The sequence below is a fragment of the Podarcis bocagei genome, assembly GCF_964188305.1.
Source record: "Podarcis bocagei genome assembly, chromosome: 4".
In the NCBI taxonomy this organism is placed as follows: domain Eukaryota; kingdom Metazoa; phylum Chordata; class Lepidosauria; order Squamata; family Lacertidae; genus Podarcis; species Podarcis bocagei.
In genome coordinates this window covers 52,217,639-52,231,749 of record NC_138128.1, presented here as the reverse complement: position 1 = coordinate 52,231,749, position 14,111 = coordinate 52,217,639, and the positions used below count along the sequence as shown (strand labels likewise).

General features: G+C 42.9%; 1 protein-coding gene across 1 annotated transcript in view; it reads left to right on the top strand.

The window, feature by feature from the left end:
- Window positions 1-4,390: 4,390 nt before the first annotated feature.
- The window catches only part of NRAP (nebulin related anchoring protein), a 60,709-nt gene continuing 50,988 nt past the window's right edge, over window positions 4,391-14,111 (top strand). Inside the window, exons 1-5 of the mRNA XM_081192829.1 lie at window positions 4,391-4,622; window positions 5,002-5,096; window positions 8,510-8,597; window positions 12,583-12,687; window positions 14,004-14,102. Coding sequence (XP_081048955.1) covers window positions 4,551-4,622; window positions 5,002-5,096; window positions 8,510-8,597; window positions 12,583-12,687; window positions 14,004-14,102 — 459 coding nt within the window. The 5' untranslated portion in view covers window positions 4,391-4,550. The remainder of the gene's footprint in view (window positions 4,623-5,001; window positions 5,097-8,509; window positions 8,598-12,582; window positions 12,688-14,003; window positions 14,103-14,111) is intronic.

Below are 14,111 nucleotides of genomic sequence, written 5' to 3'. Positions count from 1 at the left end.
TGAATAAAGGCACTAGTTTCCACTGCTTTGGATCCTCCCACCGGAAACACAACTCTGGGTAAGTGCCTGGAGCTCCTGGAATCTCCTGCAGCCGCTTAGTGGAGATTGGAGTGTGTATGCAGTAGGGGTTCCTAGCTAGGCTGACTGAGCTATCCTCCTGTTCAATCTTCTGAGTGGGTCTCCGGTCTTTGGAAGGGTTGCAGGTCAGTGATGCAGAGTCTGCTTTGCATGCAGAAGTTCCCAGGTTCAATCCTGAGCATCTTCTAGGTAGGGCTTGGAATGCTCCCTGTCTGAAATCCCGAAGAGCAGCTGTCAGTCAGTGTAGACGATACTGAGCTAGATGAACTGATGGTGTGACTCGGTCTAAGGCAGATTCCTAAGTTCCTATTGTGTCTCATTATTTTCAGCCCAAGAAAAATCTCAAATGCCCATTCCTGATGTATTTCAGCAGGCGTTTACCAGAAATCCAGGGGAGCCGCTGCCAGGCAGTGCAAACACTATTGAACTGGAAGAGTCTGATTCTGGTATGACAGGTCCCTATGTTTTGCTGTAAAGTCCTGCTTTTAAATATATATATATATATATATATATATATATATATATATATATATGCTTTCGTAGATTTTCACGGGTACAGGAATGTAGGTTTTGGTGTCTTCGGGTGTCTTCCCGTGTAAGAGTTGGGGTGTCTAGGCGACGTTTCGACGAGGTCTCACTCGTCATCTTCAGGCTGGTGCTTTCGGCTTCTTGTTACTAGAACAGAGCAGGATCTCAGTGTTTGAGTTCCTATAAATACTGTTGAGGGGGTGTGGTGTATAGCCTCCAACGTTCTGGGCAGAGAGGAAGTTCCTAGGTTAATGTGCCTTTTCTTCTTTTGTTCATTAATTACTTGAGGGATATCTTGAGTGATTACTTGAGTGATATTCTGAGTACCACTTAGGAGGGTCATTAGGTGTGGATTAGTTGCTAAAGCTTTCGTGTCTTGACCTCTTGACCTTGTAAAGAGTTTTTCTGAGAAGATGGCTGTACTGCACTTAGTTGTGCTCTGGCTTGGCTTCGTGTATAGGGGCGAGCTGTGGTTTTGTGCCCTGTGCCAGCCAGATCTGTGTAGGGATTGCAGGGGGGTGCAGCATCCGGAGGTGCCACTATGGTTTGGCTACTGGATGGTGTCTGTAATTTATCTGTGGAGAGGGTCTGGGTTTGGGTCTGGTGTGGTTGATTGGAGATGGCGTTCTGTGTGTCTCTGGTTCTGGTGTCGGTTTTTGTGGGGAGGGCTAATTTCCAGATGTCTGGCAGGCGGGACGTGTCGTCACGCTTGTTCATGTTGTGAGGGTGTTTCTCTATCTCGATGGCTTCCATGATTATTCTCTTGTGGTGATGTTCCATGTTAAAGAGCAATTTGGAATCTGCAAAATTAATTTCGTGTCCTGTTTCTTTCATGTGTTGGTACATTGGACAAACAAACAGACGAATAAATGCACGTATCGCAGAACACAAGAATGCCGTCAAAAAAGAAGAAAAAACTTCCTCTCTTTACCAACACATGAAAGAAACAGGACACGAAATTAATTTTGCAGATTCCAAATTGCTCTTTAACATGGAACATCACCACAAGAGAATAATCATGGAAGCCATCGAGATAGAGAAACACCCTCACAACATGAACAAGCGTGACGACACGTCCCGCCTGCCAGACATCTGGAAATTAGCCCTCCCCACAAAAACCGACACCAGAACCAGAGGCACACAGAACGCCATCTCCAATCAACCACACCAGACCCAAACCCAGACCCTCTCCACAGATAAATTACAGACACCATCCAGTAGCCAAACCATAGTGGCACCTCCGGATGCTGCACCCCCCTGCAATCCCTACACAGATCTGGCTGGCACAGGGCACAAAACCACAGCTCGCCCCTATACACGAAGCCAAGCCAGAGCACAACTAAGTGCAGTACAGCCATCTTCTCAGAAAAACTCTTTACAAGGTCAAGAGGTCAAGACACGAAAGCTTTAGCAACTAATCCACACCTAATGACCCTCCTAAGTGGTACTCAGAATATCACTCAAGTAATCACTCAAGATATCCCTCAAGTAATTAATGAACAAAAGAAGAAAAGGCACATTAACCTAGGAACTTCCTCTCTGCCCAGAACGTTGGAGGCTATACACCACACCCCCTCAACAGTATTTATAGGAACTCAAACACTGAGATCCTGCTCTGTTCTAGTAACAAGAAGCCGAAAGCACCAGCCTGAAGATGACGAGTGAGACCTCGTCGAAACGTCGCCTAGACACCCCAACTCTTACACGGGAAGACACCCGAAGACACCAAAACCTACATATATATATATATATATATATGCAGGTTTTGGTGTCTTCGGGTATCTTCCCGTGTAAGAGTTGGGGTGTCTAGGCGACGTTTCGACGAGGTCTCACTCGTCATCTTCAGGCTGGTGCTTTCGGCTTCTTGTTACTAGAACAGAGGCTCTGTTCTAGTAACAAGAAGCCGAAAGCACCAGCCTGAAGATGACGAGTGAGACCTCGTCGAAACGTCGCCTAGACACCCCAACTCTTACACGGGAAGATACCCGAAGACACCAAAACCTGCATTCCTGTACCCGTGAAAATCTACGAAAGCAATATATATATATATATATATATATATATATATATATATATATATATATATATATATATGTTTATATAAATATGTATAGGACTATAAATATATAGGGCTTTAAATATAGGAATATTTATATATTTATAGTTCAATAGATATAAGTCCTATAGGTATGTTTTTAAAATAAAATAAAATAAATATAACATGGATGGGGAACCTCAGGCAGAATGTGACCCTCCAGGGATCTCTATCAGTTCCTCAGGACTCTTGTGCCACCCGCCCTCTCCCCAGGCCATGTCCATAGAATTCCAATTGTAATACAATAAAGTACATTATAAGAAATAAAATGCAATACAATACTATTAAAATATTACTGTATTTTTCCGTGTATAAGATGCCCCCATGTATAAGACGACCCCTATTTTTTTTAACCCAAAATTAAGAAATTGTTTAGCTTTTAGGGTGGGGTGGGGGAGGTCACTTTCACCAATCGCTCACCCGCCTGCCCGCCACTGCCGATTACTTGCCACAGCCATTGCTGATTGCACACCTTGCCGCAACCGCCAATTGTCTGCCGGCTCGCTGTCACCAACAGCGCAGCCACCCACTTGCCTCAGCTGCCAATTGCCTGTCATCTTGCCACAGCCACCAATCACCCGCCCAATCGCTGCTGCCATTCTCCTGCTTGCTGCTGCCATTAATTGCACTTCCCCTCTCTGCATTCACTATCCATGTATAAGACATCACCCAATTTTTGCCTATTTTTTTAATAGCAAAAAAATTGTCTTATACATGGAAAAATACGATAAATTACAATACCATAGATATGCCATCTTTTGTCTTCAACCACAAAGCCACAGACACACTACAGACCAGCTGACTGAAGATTCACAGAACAAAGTTTGGTGAGCCCTGGTCTAGAATGATGGATGTGGGGATACTGAGGAGAATCCCTGCCAACTCTTCCAGGACAAATTTGTCCCAATCACTACAACGCAGTTTTTGACTCAAAATGTATGGTATTCTGCACATATGGAATAAAAGTCATAGCTGTCAACCTTCCCTTTTTTTGTGGGAAAGTCCCTTATTCCAGCGCCATTTCCCGCTGCTTCCCACTGCTATTCCAGATTGTTAGATATCCCGTAGACTGTCCCCGGGACAGGCGAGGCTGCTGATTCCTTATTTTTTGAGGCTGCTGATTCCTTATTTTCAAATCTGAAAGTTGACAGTTATGATAAAAGTATATACGGTACTTCATCTAAAGAAATATATGCTGTTAAACAAGGCTTTTTCAGTTGGGCAGGGTCCGTTAAGGCTGACTGGCCATAGCATTTTGTGGCCAGATAGTGTATATTCTGAGGAACAGTCTTGATGTGGGGTATATTGTGGGCACTGTATTCCATTTCCTGTCAGTGCTGGAAACTGAATCAAGTTGTGTACAGAACTCTCTTGGGAAGCTGCCTTGCCCTGCTCTTCTTTCTGTAATAATGACACTCTGCGAATAGGTAATAATCTAAAGATGAAGCGACATATATTTAGAAGTCCATCCTGAGGTTCTGGCAACTCAACGTTAAACCCCATAGCTTAAATATTAACAATTAGATGTTCTTGCTCATATGACCATGATGCTTCACTGTGAGTTCACTCTTCTATTTAGAGAAAGGTGTTGCTGAATTCTCCCGTCTCTTTCCCTTCCATGAACTCTTACACAGTTGCCAAAATAGCCCCTCTTAGTAACTGGCAGCTTTAAAAACCAGACAACAGCTGAGTTCGAAGTAGAAGCTCAGCAGTAGGCAAGCAGAAGCTTTGGACTGTGGATTGGCGTGACAAGACCGGAGTGTGATTTATAGGAAACAAGGCATTTTAAAGTTATAATTTCCTTTGAAATTTTTATACAGTCTTTTCTATTTCCTTCGATAATTTCAGGATGAATATTCAGCCTTGTGCCAGATGTGGCTATGGGGTTTATCCTGCAGAGAAGATTAGCTGTATTGATCAGGTCAGTAGATGCTGTTATTCTTCACCATTATGAAAAAAAAATCTTACATAAATAATCCACTAATATGCTTTCAGATAGACAACCTGCATCTCCTTTAATTTAACTTGGTAGAAAATATTCTACACTTTCATAATCTTAATTCATGTCGGGTAAATTGGATGTCAGAACTGAACTTTGCCAAGGGTGTAATTTGGCGAAACATTTTACGTCTTTTAAAGGTTACACGTGGGAACTTGATCTTTGGCATATGCTTTTTCAGACTGTGAGAAGAGATGTTTATTAGACTGCCAAGAATAATCAGTTATACGTTTTTAAAACAGACTAATAAAATCTGAGACACAAGCAACTTTCACTGTATTTTTATCCTTGCTATTTCTAGACATGGCACAAAGCCTGCTTTCACTGCGAGGTCTGCAAGATGATGCTTACCGTGAATAACTTTGTTAGCCACCAGAAAATGCCTTACTGTCAAGCGTAAGTTTTTCTCCAGATATATAGCAAGGCAACATTATGCCTATATTATCCATCAACAGGTTCTGTCTGGATTGAATTCTGATACTATGGAAGTCATTTTTAGATTATCAGTCCACCCCATAGATTAGTTTGCTTTATTCTCAGTGTTTTTACTCTGAAAAACTGTAGGAAACTCCTGAGGTGTAGTCATATTACTTTAACACAGTGAACAACCAAAAAGAAAAGTCAAGTCCTGAAAACAGGATTACGGCACCTTAACATATTGTGAGAAAAACTTTTATGAATCAGAGCTGAGTAAATTTAACTTGTGTAAAAGCATACTTTGGTACAGATTATTATATTTTTTAAATCCAAGGAACTCAATGTAGTTGTTGCTTAGGTTAAGAGCCCAGCTAGATGTGATGTGGCCTATCTGTTGAGTTAATGGTTAAGGTATCTCTCATTGCTAGATATCTATATCTCTATCTCCATGTCAGCCCCTTTCCACCATGTCGTATACCCAATAAAATTGCCCCCATCTTGAAGTTGCTATGTGCTCAGTGGAGGGGAAATATTCCAGTACCTGAACTGTATCTGTGTGTCCCCCCCCCCCCCCCGGTAAGTTAAGTAGCAACTTCTTGGGCTCATTTTCATGAGGAAAATAATTCAGGCAACAGCATTTACGCACATACACATAGTGTCACAGTTCCAAAATTAATCAGACCCTCCCAATGACTGCTACACAATTTTTTAAATCCAAAAGAGAAAAAATAACCATAGATTTCCTACAACACATTACCATATTTTTCGCACCATAGGACGCACTGGACAATAGGACGCACTTTGTTTTAGAGGGGGGAGAACAAGAAAAAAAAATTCTCCCCCTCTCTGTCCAGCGCCCCTTCAGTGAACTTTCCCCCTCTTGTTTTCCCGCTCTAAAACAAGGTGCCGTTTAAGGTGCGTTCAGGCGGCTACCTTGGAAGCCTGGAGAGCGAGAAGCTCTCCAGGCTTCAGGTTCCTTTCGACCTGCTCTTTGGGGCTGGCGGGGGGAAGCCCACCACCAGCCCCAAAGAACACGTCAGGGAGCAGCGGAAAGGCGCAGCGGAGAGGCTCCTGCCATAGCCGCGTGTCACCTCTCCAGCCGGGAGAGCGCGCGCGGGGCTAAAGCAGCCCCCCGCGACCCTCTCCCGGCTGGAGAGGTGACGCGCGGCTATAGAGGCTCCTGCCATAGCCGCGCGTCACCTCTCCAGCCGGGAGAGGGTCGCGGGGCTATGGCATATTCGCTCCATAGGACGCACACACATTCCCCCTTCATTTTTGAAGGGGAAAAAGTGCGTCCTATAGAGCGAAAAATACGGTAAATTGCTGTCTAAGACAACATGACTTGTCCAAGGCCATGTTTTGAGTCCCATAGCTGGAGCGGGATTTAGTAAAAAAACAACTATGATCTAGTCAATACACACCAGTGTCTCTGGGATGATTAAATGCACATTTAAACATTGCTAGTCATTTGCAGTTATTACATTACTGTAAGAAACTTGGAATAATCCTTATGTTGTAAACATGTACCCTGTGTGCAGTGACATATATTGGCTTCAATGCATCTTGGTGCTTGATGGATAGTGTTGTTATATAGTTTAATCACTAGGTGGCATTGGGCATACAATAGCTAGATATGGGTGATATCAGCAGTCTCCATTCTGCTCTTGTTTGAGATACAAATAATGTTTTTGTCCAGCTTCCTGTTATGCACTGTATACCTTACATGGCACCAGGTAGTAATGAAAAACAGTTTATGAGGCTTGCCTGTCAGGGTGCAATAAAATCTCATTTTGAATTGCAAAAAGCTTTCAGCGTGTGATGGAGCACTCACATAGCCATTATATTATGAAATCAGAGTTGGCACAATGATGCTCAGTTTATCTGGTGGCAGGCATCTGGGATCAATGGATATTCCACAAGATAGTTGTAAATACTTTTTTTTTAAGGGGGGCTAATTTTATGTAGCAACTTTATTGAAGACTAATTGACCCCAAGGTTCCTTAGTCAAAATCTTTATAATGTGCAGCACTGATTATGAAAAGGACCATGTGGTGTAATAGAAAAAAAGAGAAAGAAATTCTCCTTAAACTGGGATCATTTTATGCCCTCTTGATTTTTTTATTTGAAAGATAAAATATTAATAACCTGGTTACTGCATTTTGACCTTTGTTACATATGATGATAATTTAATATAAGTGTGGTTGTTAGAGCTGAAAGATAAGTAAAATACAGTGTTTTCAACTTGCAAGTCAGTATGTTCAGTTTTTCTCCAGTGTTCTGAAATGAAGAAGTGGCTTCTGTTTTTTGGATTTTTTTATTCTGCAATTTCCTTTTGTTATTAGAAAAGCAACATTGATAGAATGAAACTTGAAGATGTAGATAACTATGCAAAATTAAACTTTGCATGTGAGATGCTACTTGTATTTTAGCAATCAGTTCTGTGTTTTAACATATGTACATACATATAAGAAGTACAGTGGTACCCCGCAAGACGAATGCCTCGCAAGATGGAAAACCCGCAAGATGAAAGGGTTTTCTGTTTTGGAGGCGCTTCGCAAGACGAATTTCCCTATGGGCTTGCATCGCAAGACGAAAGCCCATAGGGAAATGCTGGCGGTCGGGAGCAAAGACTTTCGCCCACAGCCGGCCTTCAGAAGAGGACCTCTTCTGAAGGCCGGCGGGGGGCAAAAGTCTTTGCTCCCCCCCGCCTGCCTTCCCCCCCGCCTGCCCCGGGCGATCTTAAAATGCTGGCGGGCGGGAGCGAAGCGTTCGCTGCCGACCCCCAGCATTTTAAAATCTCCCCGGGACAGCAGAGAAGTCGGGAGCATTTTAAAATCTCCCCGTGTCCCGGGGAGATTTTAAAATGCTGGGGGGCTGCCGACCCCCAGCATTTTAAAATCTCCCCGGGACAGCAGAGACTTCTCTGTCCCGGGGAGATTTTAAAATGCTGGGGGTCGGGAGCGAAGCGTTCGCTGCCGACCCCCAGCATTTTAAAATCTCCCCCTGTCCCGCTGTCCTCCGCTGTCCGGGGCGATTTTAAAATGCCGCCCGCCAGCATTTTAAGATCGCCTGGACAGCGGAGAAGTCCTCCGCTGTCCCGGGGTTTTTTAAAATGCTGGGGGTGGGAAGAAAAGCCCTTGTCCCCCCCCAGCCTTCAGAAGAGGTCCGGGGACAGACTGTCCCCGGACCTGGTCTGAAGGCGGTTTCCCTAGGAACGCATTAATTGATTTTCAATGCATTCCTATGGGAAACCGTGCATCGCAAGACGAAAAACTCGCAAGACGAAGAGACTTGCGGAACGAATTAATTTCGTCTTGCGAGGCACCACTGTATTTGGTTTTTTGAGGGACATTGATTATTTCTTTCCAAATTGTATCTGCTTTCTTTTACAGACATAATCCAAAAAACAACACATTCACAAGTGTTTTTGAGACACCAGTAAATATAAATGTGAAAAAACAGACTGAAGCCGTAAGCGAGGTAAGATACCTTAGGAATTAATGTGTTTAATATTTGTCAGTCATATAGCCACCCATACACTTTTTAGGGTGATGATAGATGGACCAAACCCTTCATCCTCCTTTTTTCATATCTGTATGCAGTTTCCCACCTCTGCTGCTGCTTTGGTGCCCTCTCTTTTCCCAGTTTCATTTCTTCTAAAGCGATCTCAGCCAGTCAGCAATCACATACTGTATGTGCCCTATTAAGCACAAATGCTACCTTTAAAGTGAGAGTAATGATTCCTATACTCATCATATGGGTGATCCTAGCCAATCAGATATCTGGCCATCAAAAATGAATTTAACTATCAAATGCTGCCTTTTCAAAATGAATTGGAGGGTATTTCAGTGCCAATGAAGTTGTTTACAATGTGGGTCCCTTTCTTGGATCATCCTATTTCCTTCTGAAGGTTGTAACAGAAGATAGAACCTGTGTTAGCCAAATCTCAGTTAACTAAACCCCATGTGGAAGCCACACAAGGGCAAACTGACTGCTCTCAGGCTTGACCTTGACACAATGGTATGAATTCTGCATCCATTCAAACACCAGGTTAGAGTTGAAGGAATGGGCTTGTACTGGACTGCACAGGGTTCTCTTGTGGACTTACATTTGTAAAGGCAGAAGGGAAAAAAATACATTAGCAGCCTGATTCTTAATAAATAATAATAATAATAATAATAATAATAATAATAATAATAATAATAATAAATAAATAAATAAATAAATAAACAAACCTTTATTGTCACTACACCACCTGTGTGCAGTGAAATTAAACAAGCCCCCCCCCCAATACACTCAGTCTTGTTCGCGCTCTGTGTGCTTGTCGGAAGTCAACTGCACCGCTATTTTTTTCCATTCAGCAGCCCAACAGCCCACGGATAAAAACTGTTCTTTAACTTGTTGCTGCGGCTGACTATACTTCTGTATCTCCTGCCCGAAGGTAGGAGATTAAAGAGGTGCTGGCCAGGGTGTGAGTCATCCCTGAGAATTTTCCTCGCTCTCCTGAGGTAGCGGTCTCCTGCGATGTCACCTAGCGAACTCTGAGGACAGCCCATGATGTCATGTGCTGTATTCACCACCCTCAGTAGGGACTTCCTGTCCATGGCTGTCAAACAAGCGTGCCATTCATAGAATTGTAGAGCCATGTAGTCCAGTCCCTTCAATGCAGGAATCTCAACTAGCACATCCATGACAGATGGCCATCCAACATCTGCTTAAAAACCTCTAATGAAAGAGACTCCACCACCTTCCAAGGGAGTCCATTCCAATTCAAATAGTACCACTGCTGTTGCAATGTATGTACAAAGCAGTTGCATAACCAAGTGTTAGCATTTCAGTTCTAAGGACAATTCCACGCATGCAGTGAAGCTGTACATTCAGAGCTGCCCCCAACATTGTAGTGACTAGGGATCCTATTTTGCACATTGACATATGTTTTGTCCACCCAAGACCCTTCAAGTGTAAGGAACTGCAGAACTGAATGATTATGCTTATGACACAATGTGAAAACTCCAAGTTTTAATGTCTGTGCATTTTAAAAACCTGGTTATACTCACAAAGTGCATCTCTGAAGGAGCCCTACTTAAATAAGAACTGCAGAACATCTTAGTGGTTCCTTCAGCCACTGAAAATCTACGTTCTTCCTCACCAAAAAATTGCTAGGGATGCTGATCTAAGGTGTGGAAACTATGCCGGGTTCAGTCAGTTAGAAGAGTTCGTGCGCACGGTTTCTGCCGCTTTGTTTCACGGTCCCATGTCATCCTTTGAAATTTCATTTCAAATGAACCAGGAAACTCAAAGGAAAACTCCGCTGAAACTGTCAAGTCTTTGACACCAAATCAAAAAGTGTCTGCAGATTCATTAGAATCTGAACCTAGGTTTGCTAAACACACACACAAAAAGACTTTTCAAACCTCTGATGAACCTGGCACTTGGATCTGAGTTTTTAACAAAATTGTAAAGTCGAGTGAGTTTTACATGGTTGCATTGGGTAAACTTGGTGAAATGTCAGGGGGCTGCTAGCTGTTGGAAATCTGAAACCCTTCTGTGCTTTCATTTTTATTTTTTTTAAACTTCCTTCCGAGTTACAGCTCTTCCAAATTTCTAGATTTAAATTTTTATATCTTGCCCCAGTTTTCACAGTAGAAAGAGCTGATGCCTAGAACAATTTTATGCATGCTTACTCAGAAGTAAAGCCCTCTGCATTCATTTGGGTTTACTTCCAGGTAAGTGTGCACAGGATTGCAGTCTGAATGTATGATAAGAATAGGATCTCTCTCTCTCTCTCTCTCTCTCTCTCTCTCTCTCTCTCTCACACACACACACACACACACACACACACCTTTTGTTTCCTCTGAAGTACAGTGGTGCCCCGCAAGACGAACGCCTCGCAAGACGGAAAACCCGCTAGACGAAAGGGTTTTCCGTTTTGGAGGCGCTTCGCAAAACGAATTTCCCTATGGGCTTCCTTTGCAAGGCGAAAGCCCATAGGGAAATCTCCGGGACAGCGGGGAAGCGCGGCGCGTCTTCCCCACTGTCCTCGAACCTCCTGTTCTGAATGTTGGCGGTGGGGAGGAAAAACCCTCCTCCCACCGCAAGCCCCGGGAACAGAGGAGAAGCGCTGCGCCCCTTCCCCTCTGTTCCCGTACCTGTCCTGAAGGCTTGCGGTGGGGAGAAAAGCCCTTCTCCGCACCGCCAGCCTGGCAAGCGGTTTCCATAGGAACGCATTAATTGATTTTCAATGCATTCCTATGGGAAACCGTGCTTCGCAAGATGAAAAACTCGCAAGAAGAAAAAACTTGCGGAACGAATTAATTTCGTCTTGCGAGGCACCACTGTATCGGGGATATTGTTGTCACAACTTTACCAGCCTCATTCTATATTGTGCTTTTCCAAGATAATTCATGAAAAATTCTTACGTATTTAAAACACACATGCAGGATTTGCAGTATCTCTCACTAAAGCCATAACAACAGCAACAAATACATTTCCTTCTAAACTGTGCATGACAGATTTGCTCTGGAATGTGTTTGAGATTAACAACAATTTCTATTTCTGTTTGATGGCTGTGATAAGAGATCCAGTTACTTCAATATATGTGTGTGTGAGTGCTAGATCACTTTCCTTTTCTTTTGTCACTTAAGAAACACCCTGCTCCTTTCAATCACAAAAGGAAGTTTGAGGTTCATAGAGTGGTTTATAAGACTCAATTTTCATGTTAATATTTTGTACACAGTAAATTCTTATTGGGAAACTGACAAAGGTACCAAGAGAAGCCAATACATGCCCAGTTTCCTGTACTGGGCTCAAAAGACAGTATTTTCTACTTTATATTTTTTATACAAATGTTTGCATATCAAAATAATGGGATTGTCTTTTTCATTTGGTAGTATTGCCATTTGTATCCCTTCAAGCACGTGAGACCATGTCTTATTTCAGAATCCCCCCCCCCTCCCCAATACCTGCTGCCTTGTCTTTTTGTTGTTTCAAGTGACTTCAGCTCTAACCCATTCATTTTGGTAGTTCAGGCAGAAGTGGAGAAAATTATACCCAAAAAAAATTCTGAGGCTGCGACAGGATTTTCCTTTTGAAATTCAGAATATACAGTGGTACCTCGGGTTACATATGCTTCAGGTTACATACGCTTCAGGTTACAGACTCTGCTAACCCAGAAATAGTACATCGGGTTAAGAACTTCGCTTCAGAATGAGAACAGAAATCATGCTCCAGCGGTGGGGCTCGGCGGCAGCGGGAGACCTCATTAGCTAAAGTGGTGCTTCAGGTTAAGAACAGTTTCAGGTTAAGAACAGACCTCCGGAACGAATTAAGTACTTAACCCGAGGTACCACTGTATAGGGAACAGATTGAAGAGGAAGCCTATCTTTCTTTAATATTGGATATGAAGGCTGGCATATAATCCACTGAAACAGGTTTCAAAATAACATTTTGGGTTCTGTCTATGCAGATTAAGTACCGAGAAGAGGGTGAGAAGTTCAAATCTGTTTTTCACTGGAATGTGAAATCCGGAGACATGGAGGCTGCGAGGAAGATGCAGCAGCTAAGCAGTCAGGTAGGAGACCCGTATCGATAACTTACTTGCTAGTGAACATTCAGCAGATGCTCTGCTATCCTCCAGGCTCCTAGGTTGCGCCATTTACAAAACTGCAATTTTATGCCTTTAACTCTGGTCCATGGGGTCACGAAGAGTCGGACACGACTAAACGACTAAACAACAACAACAATTACTGTAATACAAATGACCCCTTTATGTTTTCATTTGGTTTGGAAGCCATTTTCAAAATATGTCTCCAATTATTCTGACTATTGCCATTGGAATGCTGTGACCTGGATCCCAAACACTCTTTGGGTGTAAGCCTCATCTGGTTCTGTGAAAACAGCGCCAGGAGAATGCTTTATACCTCAGGCCGTACATGTCTTTGGCTAAGATACTGGTAGCTTAATCTGAAGATTTATGATGCCTTCATGCAAATACTTAGGATGATGTATTATGCAATTTACTTGCTTTTTTTTAATCCCATACGGTTTTCATTGTTAATTAGCTAGATATTTGCAATTCTGTTTAAAAAGAAAGAAAGAAAACAATTAAGGGGGAGGGGAAGGAAAGCCCCAGGTCAGCAAAAAGTTGTGCTAGTTGCAGTCTGTGTTTCATAGCACCACTACTTCCAGAACCCCACTACTTTATCCCCTCTTCCTCCTTATATTATATCTGTAACAGCTCAAGAGAATTGGATGTGGTTAGAGGAAGATGCTTTTTTCTACTCTTGCCTGGGGCCTTCCCTTTGCGTAACCTTCCTTTGGATCACTCATAATTTCAAGAAGTTTAGAGGAAAGGGCTGCCAACTAAAGTGCCTTGAGTGGTTCCTGACCTCCCCCCCCCCCAAAAAAAAGCACTGGCAGTGGAGTTCTTCAAGCTGTGCCTACTCACTTTCAGAAAAGTATAGATTATACTACCTTGTAATTATAGTATGTTGCAATTATGGGCAAACACACCAGGCACATAGGATTAGGATCTTGTCCTCTCTAGATGTGATGAAATAAAATTAACTGGAATGTCAGTTCAACTGAAATGAAAGAGGCTCACTGTGCTCAGAACTAAGGTGCCAGAATTTCATGTGCAGCTTATGGGTGCAAAAGTGCAGGGAATTGCTGGGAACTTTTCCCATGCAGCCACCAGCTTTAGAAAAGTAGAAAGAGAATCCGCATGGTTTGGGGCAGGAGCCACCTAAGAAAGGAATGTGGTCACATCCAGCCACATATTAATAGGTTATATCCTGTCAAGAGTCTAATCCCCTGATCTTTAGAGATGGAGTCAAAAGTGTTTACCACTGTGCCCATTCCTCATTTTATGATGTATTCTGTTTTTAGAAAGCCTACCGTGCTGCGTATGAAGAAGGCAAATCATGGTACTCAGAAACCATCCCAGATGCGGAAATGCTTAGGATAGCTCAAGAACAGGACAATGATGTAAGTGAA